The following is a 15,803-nucleotide window of genomic DNA, read 5'->3' on the forward strand; positions in this document are numbered from 1 at the left end:
ATTTTGATTCCATCCAGAATTCACCACGAATATCCCGTTAAAAACACAATGATTAACAATGTTACTAAATATGACAAACAAATTCATGCTTAACTGATAAGTGAATATGGATGTTTCCAGGTTTTTAATGGTCGTCTAACATTGATCCGTTCATGATCTCAATTAAAACTCAACAATGTGCACAACCCTATGCTGAATATGGATGTATTATACAAGCGAGACCACAAATCAACCAAACCCTGGATATCTTACAAGAGAAAAAAAAGGATACTTAAAAGTTTGGTTTGAGATCATCTGAAAAGAAACCTGTAAAATTCTGCAATGAACATAGTTAGCATTTACATCACAGACATTCAACAGAACAGTCTACATAATATTAAAAATTAAACAAGATTAATTTAATATTTCAAGTTATCAAGCATTTCATGAGAAAGGAATATTCTGTGGAGGCTCATTAATTTTGTCGTTATTTGGATCGGACGATGTCGTCGAAAGGGCTCTCCACTTTGGTGGCCCGAGATCTGACTCCAAGTAAATCATATGAATTTTTGATATCAATATATATGTCGCCTATCCTCGTTTATAATCATCGACTTTATTCGCGTTAGTCAATAACGGATTTAAATAACTCAAATAACGAGAATGGACTTTTGAATACATATATTTTGTATATGAAGCGAATGGAACAGAGAGAAAAGAAACGACGCGCGGTGGAGATGGAGGGTAAGCTAACTCCCATTTAATCAAGCGATAATCAATATTTATAGTTACACAAAGATAAGTTACAGACATGTGATGAGTAATGGGATAACAAGTGCACACACACACCTACGCACTCATATAAAAACAGTCAAGATTGATAAGCGAATAATTAACAAGGTCAGAATGTGACACAAGTAGAATGAATAGAATGGGTTGTCCGAAAGCTAGAATAAGGTATATGGGCTTAACATAATAACCGACACTACAAATATATGAAGTTGAGATCACACTTCTAGCCAATATTGAACGGTAATCGGTAAAAGTACACTAGTACTAACGACCTTAAGTGACGTATTAACCAATCACAAAACAATGAAAACCAATAAATTTATAATGCAACCACAGGTTGATTATGATCAATTAACTATTACATGTTCAATTATTCATTACAGTGAATTTAAAAGGTCAACGTTATATATTAGGAGTCGGGGTAGTGTTATGAGTTAGGGTTATAAATCAATAGGGTTTTCGTCACCAACTCATATCAGTTACAATGCAATGAAGCCTTCCTTCTATTTTGTTTAAAAACTCAAGAAAGTTAGGGTTGAGATTCAAAGTTAGGATAAAGAATAGGCTATTATTATCTAATTAGACAAATACTCTTAAATACACTGAATCATGGTGAAGTTTTTTAGCTCAGGTGGATGAATTTGGTGGAGTTTCATCCTTAAAGCTAGATGGTTTGGTCGTGGGACTTTCGTTGTTCTTCTGAACATCATCAGCACAAACTTCAAGTAAAGGTGAATTGTTCACATTTCTCTACATGATTCCAATCAGAAAAATTATGGACAAATATTGGACCAAGAATCAAATCAATAGGAGATACAAATAAAGAAGTAAACAATGAAAGGCTAAAGGTCAACAATGACAAATCAAAACAGAGGTCTACATGACATGCTGAGAGTTGTACGTGGAGAAATATGAACACTTCACTTTTACTTGAAGCTTGTGTTGATGATGTCGTTCAGAAAAATGATAAAAGCTACACGACCAAACTATCTAGCTGAGAGAAAACTCCACCAAAAAGCACTGAATTATATAAAATACTCGAACATACAATCTGTATCTAGAATGGTATTTCTTGTAAATTACCTTAAGTATCATGTCAATTACTCACTAGTTGATTGTATTACAAGTATTAATTTGTAATCAATTCCAAGCATTTTGCAAACCATTCTGATATTAATAAACATATGCTCACTAGTGACTGGCTTTAAGAGGTATTTCTTGGAGTGACCAGTGGAGTTCAACCGGGTCTATTGTGAGATAGTAACTCACTGAAGACATTGGTAGATGTGTCACTCAATTTTGTGGATTAGTTGAAGTTAGACATTAACACCGTCCGATGTCGGTCGGCTCAATGGTTTAGAGGTTAAGCGTTCGCGCACGAGACCGATAGGTCCTGAATTCAAATCTCGCGAAGTGGGTTCGTAGTTGCGCACTACTGAGGAGTCTCACAACAGGACGAAACGGCCATCTAGTGCTTCCAGGTTTACCATGGTGGTTCAGCTTCAATTGACTCATAATTTCAACTATTAAAATTACCATAATATCCACAAATAACCCCTTCTCTGATATTAAACCAAATAAATACCAATTTTTACTAGATTTTTTATTTCAAATATGAATATTAATTTACATACACTAACAGATTGTACATGAAACAAAACACTAAGACCATTCAAACAAACAAGAATCAAGACACAAAATTAAGATTTCATAAAATCCAACCTATTTGAATTTTAATAGGAAAAAAATAAACAACAACAACAACCGATTTATTATACAACAGACAGTATAAACAAACACTCCATATATATATCAACTTATGTCTGTGATTTCCGTCCCAAATATTGTACGTAAACAATAATAATCTATGTAAATAGTATATTTATAATATAAATCACTATTGTGTTGTGACAAATTCAAAATTGTAAAATATCTCATACATATATACATATACATATTATGAAATCTTATTTGATAGTTTCACGTTTATATTTGATTGTATTAAACATGCAAGAAGTGTAGAAGAGCTTAGAATTTCAATGTTTTGATGAAATGATTCAAAGTACAGATTATATGTACAAATTATACATATTTAATAGTTGAGTTCATGAGTCAACTGAAGCTAAACCACCATGGTAAACATGAAAGCACTAGAAGGCCATTTCATCCTATTGTGAGACTCCTCAGCAGTGCGCATCCACGATCCCATCTCGCCAGATTCGAACCCAGGACCTATCGGTTTCACGTTCGAACGCTTAACCTTTAGACCATTGAGCCGACCAACATCCAGTAAAAGTTACTTATGCCTGTTACTCCCAATGGAGCATAGGCCGCTGATCAGCATTCTCCAACCCACTCTGTCATGGGCCTTCTTTTCTACTTCTATCCAATTCTTGTTCATTTTTCTCATGTCTATCTCCATTTCTCGGCGTAATGTGTTCTTTGGTCTTCCTCTTCTCCTTTGACCTTGAAGATTCCATGTGAGGGCTTGTCTTGTGACGCAGTTGGGTGCTTCCCTCAATGTGTGCCCTATCCACTTCCAGCGCCTCTTCCTGATTTCTTCCTCCGCTGGGATCTGGTTTGTTCTCTCCCACAGTACGTTGTTGCTAATAGTGTCTGGCCAATGGATCTGAAGTATTTTGCGTAGACAATTGTTAATAAACACCTGTATTTTCTGGATGATGGCTTTCGTAGTTCTCCAGGTTTCTGCCCCATACAGTAGAACTGTCTTGACATTTGTATTGAAAATCCTGACCTTGGTGTTGGTTGATAGTTGCTTTGAGTTCCAGATGTTCCTCAGTTGTAAATATGCTGCTCTTGCTTTGCCGATCCGCGCCTTCACATCTGCATCAGATCCACCCTGTTCATCAATGATGCTGCCCAAATACGTAAAGGTTTTTACACCTTCCAAATCTTCTCCGTCAATTTTGGTTGGATTGGTGCATTCTGTGTTGTATCGGAGAATCCTGTTTTTCCCTTTGTGCATATTGAGACCTACTGCTGCTGAGGCTGCTGCCACACTGTTCGTCTTCTCCTGCATCTGTTGTTGCGTTTGGGATAGAAGGGCCAGATCGTCTGCGAATGGTGTTAATATCTAACTTCAATCAATCCACAAAATTGAGCCACCGTCCATCATTGTCTTCAGTGACTTACTATCTCACAATAAACCCAGTTGAACTCCACTGGTCACTCCAAGAAATACCTCTTAAAGCCAGTCCACTACTGAGCATATGATTATTATTATTGACTCATAAATTCAACTATTAAATTACTATAATATCCACAAAACCCCTTTCTGATCATTATACATATTTATACTTATTATATATACATATATGCGAATATTTTCATGATCATATGATTAAAGGTGAGTTTAGTGACCGGAATATTATATGACTAATAAGATATGCACTACAATGAATCTTAGTGACTCTCATTATATAGTTGAATAGTTTATAGTACATTATGAACGGCGAGTTGAATTCACTTTGTTAAATATGTATCAAGCCCCATTATTATAAGATACAAAAAAAACACTAGTAAACAAGTATTTATTCTAACTAAATTGTATTGTACTTGGGGTTATGTGACCTAAAGCTGTTGACTTCAGTTCTATGTAAGATTATTATGTTATGGACTATTATTAGGGTATTTATTGAAAACATAGATGAAATAGTTATCTTTGATGAAAAATAGCTTTAAAATAGAGGAAATTATACAAATCTCACTTTTTTCAAAAGTAACTAAAGTTTTATTCTAAGTGAAGATTGTAGAGTTCCATTAAAATCACGAACCGACTAATTCTAAACCACTGTTGAAAACCTGGAAGCAATTGACGGCTGTCTGCTCCTAGTATGGGATCCCTCGGCAGTACACATCCACGACATTACTTGTGAGGAACGAACCGAGGATCGTCAACCTCGCCCACTAAACTCAACAATCTTTACGACTTTGTACTTACAATTACTAGGCGCTCATTAGTGACTAGCTCCAAGGAGAAATTTCTGGGGTTTTTAGTGGCCTGTGACTAGAGGAGTTCAACCGTGTCGGGTGTTTCCAGGTTTTTAATAACTGACTAACTAAAATCGGTTCATGATTTCAATGAAACATTTTATTATTCAAGAAATCAATAGGTTCTGACAGTATGAAGTTAGTTCACTTGCTAGAAATTTAACGAATGAAAAATTTCATTAGTCACAAGTGTCCATCAAGTTGTGAACAGTCAAGTAATAGATACGATTGACTTAGCAGTATATTCACCGGTTTTCAAATGTAAATTACTGGTCATCGTTACTGTTCGAGGAACACAGGCACGGTAAATGAACTTACCTAGCCAATTTTGTTGATTTATCTAAGAAATCAATATATATATATATATATATATATATACTTTACTTATGAATGCTGTCTGTGTACGTAATATTCCATATAAGTAGTTAGTCCATTCTATGTTAATCTGTGTCAGTGAAAAGCGATCTACAAAAGCAAAACGTATGTCTAGTTTTCAAGCTTTTGATCATAGGTGCATCCGAAGAAACGCTCATGTATAGTGGAACCATTGAGCGAGAAATGACGAATTTGGATGTACAATACTAGGCAAAGATGGTAAATCGATTAGTGAGGCTATGGATCTACAGTCAAATTAGTAGGGTGGGACATGCATTATGTATGTCTAATCACCATCTACATTGAATTACAGTGATCGCTGAAGTAAATGAAAGTTGGATAAAAGCCATAGGTAGCTACACTAATAAATGATACCAATTCATGACATCGATGAATTTCAAGTTGAGCCGGTTTTCTGGGGGCAAGATGGAGCGGAAATTTTGTGGTTGACATCCGAGAGATAACCAGGACTATTGGTTAGAAGCGTTTGATAACATAGCTCAGAATCGCTCGTAATTTAGCAGATCTATTCATTGTTAATCTTCCCCTAAATTTTGAGCTTCAGTATTCTTTCACACAGTTTTACATTCCTTTTTTTCATCCCGTATTCTCCATGTTCAGTTTTTTTCATGATCAATAATATTTTTGTAATCTCAACTCCTATGTTATTTATCAATATTGACCGTATCTTGTTAGCCTGATGTTTGATAGCGAATTGAGGGGAAAAAACATGTAACTCAGGCCCTACATTGATCATGAATGAATGACAGAAATAATCCGGTTCCAGAATCGATCAATATTCATCCATAACTATCAAAAACAAACCACTCTACACATATACACATACATACCAAAAGAATTAATATTTCACCAAAAAGCTTATATAATTCTAGTCAACTGGAGACAATAGAAATATGTTTCTATTGTCAACCAAAGTATGCTTTGAGGCTCCATAGATATATATCCATGATTACATTTTTTCTTACAAAAGCATAACCTTATAATAATGATTCCATTGTTCTTTACTCGTTACAAAAATATTACAAAGAGATTACATGGATTATTGTGCCTTCAATTCCTAATTAGTTAGTTAATGCAATCACTTACAATGCATATTGAAATGACACAATTATTTCCAGTGGAAAAAAAGCAACTTTTTGTTAGTATAGAATAGAATCAAACAGGAAATTCTTTACAACAAAAAAACTAATGTAAATGAGTTGAAGGTTGAGAAAATATACTTTGATTATAATACAGATTACAAGCTACTAAAATCATCCTTTAACTGAATAAGTTTTATGTACTTCGTTTTAAATAGAAAGTTTGATGTAGTGAAGTTATGGCTTAGTGAGTAAAGGTATCAAACTTTCAACTAATTAAGTCATAGATTAGAACTCCATTGAGTTAAATTCAATTAGGTCTCAAACGAGAAACATTAAGACTTGAAGTCGAGTTACATAAACTTGTACTTGATAGATTAAATTACATTGAGTAAAGTTGTATCGAGTTAACATTATCTAAATCTGAGGCTTGTATTATCTCTTATTGTGGTTGATTGGTTTTAACGATAAAAGTACATTGTGTGTGATTGCTGGGTCGTCAACTAGCTTTTTCTTTTGTTCTTCTCCTTTCCAGCCCTCCTCATTCATGCTAATCTTCATGCTCTCTTAAACATACAAAGTACCTTCTGGCTAGACATGAACCCCTACAAAGTAACATTATATTGTTCCAAACTAGTCAATGTATTTATTTTATTTGGAAATGGATGCATTCATTGTTTTATGATATTAAACTAATTTGTAAGTTAGTATCGTTCGAGGTTTATGTTGTCTGATGTCTCTCTGAGTGTGTTATACCGGTTCGAATTTCACAGGAAGTACAAGTTCCTTCCTAAATAGTAGATTGATGAATGTCAATAACTAAGAAACCCATATCTTTTCTAAAAACTACCCTGTTAACTCCTTTAAACCACAAAACAACACCAAACGTTCATTGTTTTTGAATTCACTAGAACTTTTAACATGAGTAATGTTTGTTTGTTTATTTTAAGGAGAACTTAACGGAATTGAGTCCGATGCTTTGATGTGAGAAAAATAAATTAATCAATGAAATGACTCAGTTTCTTTGATTAATACTCGTATATAATATAATACTAAGTTATGAAGGTTATTTATGGTATTACACATGCACACATAAAGATAAGCATGTGTAAAATGTACTTGAATGAACATGTTTATATATTCTGTAGAACATGATAAGACAAAATAACTAGTTCTAATGACAGAATTCCTAAAATTAATAAAGTGATGGTTGTCAAATTGGTATATAAAAGTTAAATAGACTTGTGTCCGAGGGAGACGATTAACTCACTTAATCGATTAGTTTATAAATCAATGTAGAAAGAAAAGCGGTAATATGAAGGCGTATGTTTAAAATGAAGTGTAGAGTATATGAAAACCAATTTTATGCTTTAAGCATTAGTAGGAATAACATGGATGGGACAAGAATGTTGAGTTACAAGTTACTACTGTACCATCTTCATATGAATTTTAATGCTGTCTAGAATTACGAATAGATTGCAGAAAAAGCTAAGGGTGAACAGAAAACATGATTGTCAATTAACGTGGAGATTTAATGTTGGTTATGTAAGCTTTAGGCTGGTTTTACTACCAGAGTAGTTGAGATCATCGTCACCACCAAGTGACTGATGACTTTTGAATTTTAAAAAAGTACACTACCGGATCCAATTACTACTAATCAATGTTGAAGGGTGTCGCAGAAAATAAATGTAATTAAAATTAATTCTGAAACGAAACAATAAAATCATTACAAATAAACAATTTTATCATAATAAACCTAACAAATGAGTAAGAATATGGACTGAGAACTGTACAGAATACAAATTAGATCAGCCAACATATAAACGCATGTTCAAAACAGGAAAATAAGGTGTAATAACAAATCAGATCCAACTTAATCAGTTGATCTAAAGAAAATCCAACTTAGAAAAAATTGCTACCATCGCTGTTGTATTCAATATTTAAAATAAAATTTAAAGTCAAGTGAGGCAGTAATGATCCCTACGATAAAATCTTATTTGCTTAAAATAATAATGCTGGTAATGAGAGTGGTAGTAATAACGATAAAACAAAGAATGACCTCCCATTTTATTTTAGTGTGGCGTAGAAAATACTATTTCCAAGGGGTACGAAGATCCAAGTACGCGTGCACGCGCGCGCGTGTGTGTGTGTTCGAAAGAGGAACAATCTCTCATCACAATTCTAGTTTACTGTCTAATTAGTTTTTTATTAACAAACAAAGACAAATAGCATAAAAAAGAAAAGAAACTTGAAATTCATTTTTGTATTGGTTGTTTGAATCTTCCCATTGATGTTTAGCACTGAAATTGATCAGTGTCTTATTGGGATATGTGCACCCTGTGCGGACTGCCTCTCTGTTGCCTTAAGTCACAAACATTATAAACAGAGATAATTTAAATGTAACAAAAAAGCATAAATAAGGGTTTAAAAACGGGTGTTGGGGCGAATATATATATATATATATATATATATATATATATATATATATATATATATATATATATATATATAAGCTGAAAATACAGTCAGTTTCTTTTGGATGAATGAATCATGAAATAGAAAAGCTTGAGTTTATCAACTAGCAGAATAAGCAAGAACTATCCACGTTAAAAAAAAGAATCCCCATGCGTATTAGACACACAGATACACACAAACATAGAAATCATTAGAAAAATCATTTTCTACTACTCTATCAAACAGTTTTCGAAAGAGATTATATGAGGATTGATGGATCCGATTTGACGTAAAAAGACAGTATGTGAGAGAGAAAGAGAAAGCCCACTTAGGAAATACCATTAATAAGAAATCCATAACCTTAATGGTTTTTACACTCCTCTGAATCAAGTTTGATTCGTATTGTGGTGAAATGTGAAGAAAATTACCATAACTACGTTATACAGATGGATAACAAAGATGTTAGTTGGCACGATGTTTATTGAGTAGGAATATGATGCATAGTATTAACAGGTAAAAGTTGTTACATTTCAATAGTCCACCGACACTATCATCATCGTCCATTTTATTTGAATTCAACGAATGAAAATTAAGATTTTCCCCAATAATTCATCGTATAGGTCATAAATAATGTTTTCAAGATCCTATAAAGAAATAAGTCTTGGTGTTTAAATATTCATCCTAGGATAATTAAATGTACAATATTTTAAGAAACGTAATGAATGTAATTAGCAGCATATAAAAAGCTGTTCATTGTCAGTTTGAATAAAACATTAAAGAGGTAAATATTCAACTGAACTCTTTAAATAAACATCAGATACACTGATTTAATCCAATCAGTTATTCGAAATTCAATTAAATAAAACAAGCTCTGATTGTGAGAACAAGGTGGAAGGAGATAATTATTGTGCTTTATTTGGTTTGTCCCAATAACTCCCTATTCTTTGTGTGCATTGCAGTGGAGCTAACCCATGTCAGGTAGAAACCGGTATCTACCTCAGACAATGAAAGATGGTCGCGCAATATCATGGGTCGGTTGAAGTTAGACATTAACACTATTGGATGCCGGTCGACTCAGTGGTCTAGAGGTTAAGTATTTGCGCGCGAGACTGAAAGTCCTGGGTTCAAGTCCCGTGGACGGGATCGTGGATGAGCACTGCTGAGGAGTCCCACATTAGGACGAAAAGGACATTCCGTGCTTCCAGGTTTGCAATAGTAGTCTAACACCAATTTATTCATGATCTCAATCAAACACAACATTGTTTTTGTGTGATTTTGATTCCTCCACTATGCATTATGTTGACTTCATCTTTTTGTTTTAATGTGACGAAGTGGATCAATGTATCCATGCCCCGAGCTTTCTCTATATTGATCATGACCGAGTGAAGTCACTTTCTCACTTAAGAACAGTCATTTTTAATAATTTATGAATTTAATCCATATTTTATAGACATTTTCACTTTTAAGAAATAGCTTGCCAAATAGGTTAAATAGATATATTTTAATAAACAACTTATATGCATCAATACATTCGTTTACATGGTTACAAAAATAATTGACGTTATATCCTCCAGACGGTTTTTTCTCCGAGAAAAAAAGTGTCACCATTTCCCTTTTGTGTTCTTTTTTTGTGAATAGTTAACTGGAAAATAACATGACGAGTATCACATCATATGATGACGAAACTATGAAAAGTTCGTCAAAACTAAGCATTGAATTCATCATGTATTTAATATAATAATCCATCTACGCTTTTTCCCCCTATACGTAAGTAATGAGTTAGCTATTCGAAATACATGCGCACACATGATTTAAAAAAATCCAATCATACATGACGTCAAACATTCATAAAACCATTGAAGTGTATTCAGTCATCCTTTGTATATTTTTAAAAGAGAAAAAGAAACATTTGGATCACATTGTGGTTATTGCGTCCATTCTAATTGAGACAAACATAAACACAAATGTACAAACACTTGTTTCATTAAAAAACCTGTATTTTAATAACAGGATTAATTAACTGAACATCAAATTGATGATGAGGTTACTTGGTAAATATTTTGCTATTAAGTCAACCGATAAACGTCAGAGGTATGATGAGAATCGGCCTGTGTATACATATTTCATATTAGTGTATCACAGAGAATTGATGAAACAATACTCATAACCTTAAGTAATGATATAGACAAACGGAAGGAGTGTATTTGAGGAAAAAAGAAGATAATAAAGAGTATTCGAGTAAAAAAAGTGATAAGTTTCAAGTTACATCAATCAAAGCACACAATTATGGATTACAATTGATTTATCTAATCCAGTTAGGAGTTTTGTACAGAAGTACATTTATCCAACTTTGAATGAGGGATTTGTCCGTAAATAAATCCTATTCCATTCTAGTTGAATCAACGGCTACTCAAAAAGAAAATATTGAATGGAAGTTAGCATTAACCCTCGCTATAGTTATTAGATTGATCGAAAATACAATGGGTTTTTATTTCTGAATCTAAGTAATATATTAAAAACCAAAGTAACAAGGTCGAAATAACATTAGATTAAAGGAAAAATCCTGTAATGAGTAAACACTTAAAGTATAATCTTGGTGATACTCAGATGATCTGAGAATGTCTCATGACAGTATTAGGCAAGCATATATCATACAGATGTGACTTAATGATAAGTTAGAAAGAAATGACACAAAAACTATGTAACATGTTAAAAGCAGAAAGTTGGCCCTATGGAAAATGTCCCATTTTACTTAAACATATAATACTTGTGTGTCTCTGAACCCCAATTTTCAAAATCGACAAACCTGAGACCTTAAGAGCTGTGAAGTAGTCATGGGTATTATTCCAAATTGAGTTTGTGTATATTGCTTACAAATACTAACTAATAGTAAAAAACGTAGCAATTTTTAATGAGATACTGGCTAAACTGAATGATAAGTATTCATTTAAGAAAAAGGTAAGTACTTAACATTTATTTCGTCCTTCGAAATGTTTATTTAAATGTCATCTAAATAACGATTATATGTAATGATCTAACAGAAAGCTTGAGAAAAAGGAAACTATGTTACGCAATTTTCATACAATAACTACAGTAATTACGTAGAAAATGTTCATAAATTTACATTATAGTGACAAACTTATAAAGTTGGGTAAAATTAAAGTATGAAAACGAACCAATTATATTTCAGATAGTGACACTGGAATGTGTGCCAAATTCACTCAATCATAAGGTTACATAAAGTGCTTGCATCATAATTTAATGCCAGTTCATGATAAATAAAACTTAAACCCTAACTTTTATTCAGTCCTAATCTTAACCCCTAACTCCATTTTGAACTGAATAATTGAGATTTCATGAAGTCACTGTTAAAGTCATTCAAAATCGAAAGAAAAATAATTGTGAAATGTATTTATTATAGAACTAAATTATACTAAGGAATATAATATATGTTGAGTATATTTGAACTCACTTTGTTCTGCTTTATATGTATTTGCTCTCCAAATAAATGAACATATCAATATTACAATTATCCAACCTTTACATAGAATATACATGATGTTAAGTTGTCATGTTTTTAAACAAATAAAATCAATCTAATGTAGAATTTTAATAAGTTCCTAGTGTATATTCATCATAAGTATTTGATGATAATCATTATCCACTAAGCAAATTTACACTCATATCATATTAAGGATCCATATAAAGTCAAATAATCATGCTTTGTGTAACGGGAATTTTTCTCTTTATGTTCAAAATTATATTTGTTCATTGAATTCATTCAAAATTTTCAAATTTTCTAACCAATCAAATGATTATATTCATTGTACAAGGTCATTCATCATAAAATGAGTGGGTGTAAAATAAATTCCATTAATTTAATTGGTTATTATAATAATTAATGAAACAACGGAATCTATTCGTCTAAAATTCAATAACTATGGATGGAAAGTGCTGGTGGGCGGCCTAAACACCTCAGCTAGGGGTAATAGGTATAAGTAAGTAATTAAATACTAGACAGATGGCATTGTTTACGTGTTTAAATCTCTTGATCCATTATAAACCTATAGACTAAACATCTGTTCATGGGATGGTATTAACTAGATCAGAAAAAGAGACCATTTTGATAAATGACCTTTTTAAAATTAGTCTGTTTGTTGTAATAAAGGACAGTTAAAATCTATTTTTTTTAAAAAATTTAATTTAAGGGTTCATTTATTTTTATTTTAACCCTAATACATGTCAACCCTCATGTTGTATTCAGTGTTGTGATGATTAAGTTAAAATCTTTTCAAGTGTTTATTTAAGAGTGATGGAAATTAATCTCTATTGAATAACCTGTAATTTTCAAATACAAACAATTTGTCAATTCTAGCATATTACCTATTATTCTTTACTGTTCTCCATTATTCTTTCCCCAGATTTTTGAGAAAAGACTTTGCTGTATTGCGGAGAGTGCTGAAGGCAGTTAGCAAGATGTGTGGTGAATCTTTCGAGGTCATAATTAATATGGTTGTGGATAGACATCTAAAGTCATGCAAACTCCTGGCAGGTGTTATTTTATCAGATACTAGCCATCCCCTTCACTCTTATCTTTCTCCTTGTATATCTTCTGGTAGAACGAGACGTAATTACATTAAAATCCATGCACACAAGCAAAAGTATAAAAGTTCTATAATACCTTACCTAGCAAGTATACTCTGTGACGAACAGGTTGTTAGAGTTAACGCAATCAATAACCTGCATTCTTAACATATCTCTGATTTGAAAAGTTGTACAGTTTTTCAAGGTTTTTTAAACCTTTTTCGTCTCTGTTACTGTTTTTTTTTGTTGTTGAAATACTCGGTGCTGAGAATTCTATATTGTACCAAAATATAATACTGAATAAAGCCATTAATAATGATAATAATAATAAGAATAAACAAACAAATTTGCAGCTTAATGATTGTTAATATAATAACAACCGCTCAGTCATAAATATTTTAATCCAATCAACTAAGCATTTTAAAATCAAAATTTGTCTTCAACTTCTCGTTATCTATAGTACACATTAGTTCCTTCAGGATCACAAATAAACTCCAATGACAAGTTATAACTATCAGTAAACTTAAATTAAACAAGAATTCTTGATAATCACTTTTAGCCATCAAATAAAGCCTAATATTTATCTAGATAATCCAAGGAGATTTTAACTCAATAGTTTAGAGAGTTAAATTCATATAAAGGGAGACTTCAAAATCTTTTATTCCATCAAGCATATAGGCGTTGTCAGTAAGTAGTTTGGAAGTACCCCATACTGACTATTCATCGTAATGAATGATTTCTTTTGGTATTAAACTATTTTCAGCATCTTGATGTCTACTGAAGAATTTTCCAAAGAATTATAGAAAGTTCCCGGAATTTTTAAATTGTGAAATCAAAATAATCTTTTTGTAGATTATCAGTTGAACAACAGAATTGATGATGAGATTTTGATGTGATAAATTTTTTAGTACTGATTTTTTTTCCTCATGAATAACAACTTCTCCCTTTGGCATTGAAAATCTTAGATAAATTTGAGAAAACAAAACCACCTACCAAATGATTGAATATTTGATACTATTTATATTACGAAATGTCCAACTAACATGGTACGCCTGTAATTTATGTATTTGCTTCACCAGGGTGAGCCAGAGCTCTTGGCATTTATGTGTTTGCACTACGAGATTGTTCTATATCACTCAGGTTGTAAAAAACATGAACAGTGTCTAGATCTCCCGAAAATCAATGTAAAAATTATTATCTTGCAGGATAGATTAATATGTCGAATACAAAGTAATAAATCAGTGATAAGAATAATTGTTGATTAATTATTATCAGCCAATAACCCTTTACTGTACTGCTTATAGTAACATTATGTCATTTAATGTTACACAGGTAGATTGATTTTAGTACTCGCGCGCGAGACCACTAGGTCTCGGGTTCGAATCACGCGAGGCGGGGTTGTGGATGCGCACTGCTGAGGAGTCCCACAATAGGATGAAACGGCCGACCAGTGCTTCCAGGTTTTCCATGGTGGTCTAGCTTCAATTGAATCATGATCTCAACAATTGAAATTAAATGAATTTAGTTGATAACAATTACACTAAGAACTCTGGCTAGGCGTGTTGGCACTAACTATTTCACAAACCAAAGAGACTTCTCTTACATTTAAGTACTCGTATTGATAAAGCGTACATAATAAGCATGTCAACAATATAGATAAACTGTCTTAAGAAGGGTTATCCAAATCGAATAAAGACTGACCAATCACTTTCTAATTACATAAAAACAAACATTACAATAAATTTTCAACTTTTAGATTGATTTACATAGATTAGTTATGTGTGTTTCGTATTTAATGTGCTTGGGAGCTTTTGTCAACAAAGAAAAAACTAATTACAAAAGGTATTCAAGTTGAACTACCACAGTTTTTTGGCATATCTTCTTTTCAAATTTTATTGTTTTGTTTCATCTTTCGTAAAAATGAGAAGTGATTACCATAATATGGAATATATTCAATAACGAAAAAGAAAAAGATATTGTACATTCAAAACTGGTAGGAAATGTTTGTATGTAGAAAATGTACACCATCTAATCACCATTGAAAAAGCTTTATATTACATAAATACTGATCGTTTTCACAAGTAAAATAAACCGAAGAAAGAAATTACTTACAAGATTATTTCCTTGAAAAAGCTTGGACCAAATTGCTAGGCGGAACGTTGGGCTTACTACAAATTCTTTCACTGAGATTTTACAAATACAGTCTTCCTTTTTAATTATTACAAGATTTCACTGGTTGAAATCATGAGTCAATTGAAGCTAGAACACCATGGAAAACCTGGAAGCAACGGAAGGCCGTTTCGTCCTAGTATGGGACCCATCCACCACCCCGCCCCCTGCGTGATTCGAACCCAGGACCTACTGGTTTCGCGCGAGCATTTAACCATTAGACCGCTGAGCCGACATCCAACGGTGTTAATGTCTAACTTCAACCAATCCACGAAGTTGCGCCACCGTACACCATTGTCTTCAGTGAGTTGATATCTCACAATCGACCTGGTTGAACTC

At 32.7% G+C, this 15,803-nt stretch overlaps 1 protein-coding gene across 1 annotated transcript in view; it reads right to left on the bottom strand.

Moving 5' to 3' along the window:
• Positions 1-12,503, bottom strand: part of DDR2_1 (DNA damage responsive protein) — a gene marked incomplete at its 3' end in the record, with an annotated part of 116,867 nt that extends 104,364 nt beyond the window's left edge. Inside the window, exon 1 of the mRNA XM_012938737.3 lies at positions 12,184-12,503. Coding sequence (XP_012794191.1) covers positions 12,184-12,268 — 85 coding nt within the window. The 5' untranslated portion in view covers positions 12,269-12,503. The remainder of the gene's footprint in view (positions 1-12,183) is intronic.
• Between the last annotated feature and the right edge of the window lie 3,300 nt (positions 12,504-15,803).

This window comes from Schistosoma haematobium, chromosome 2, assembly GCF_000699445.3.
Source record: "Schistosoma haematobium chromosome 2, whole genome shotgun sequence".
In the NCBI taxonomy this organism is placed as follows: domain Eukaryota; kingdom Metazoa; phylum Platyhelminthes; class Trematoda; order Strigeidida; family Schistosomatidae; genus Schistosoma; species Schistosoma haematobium.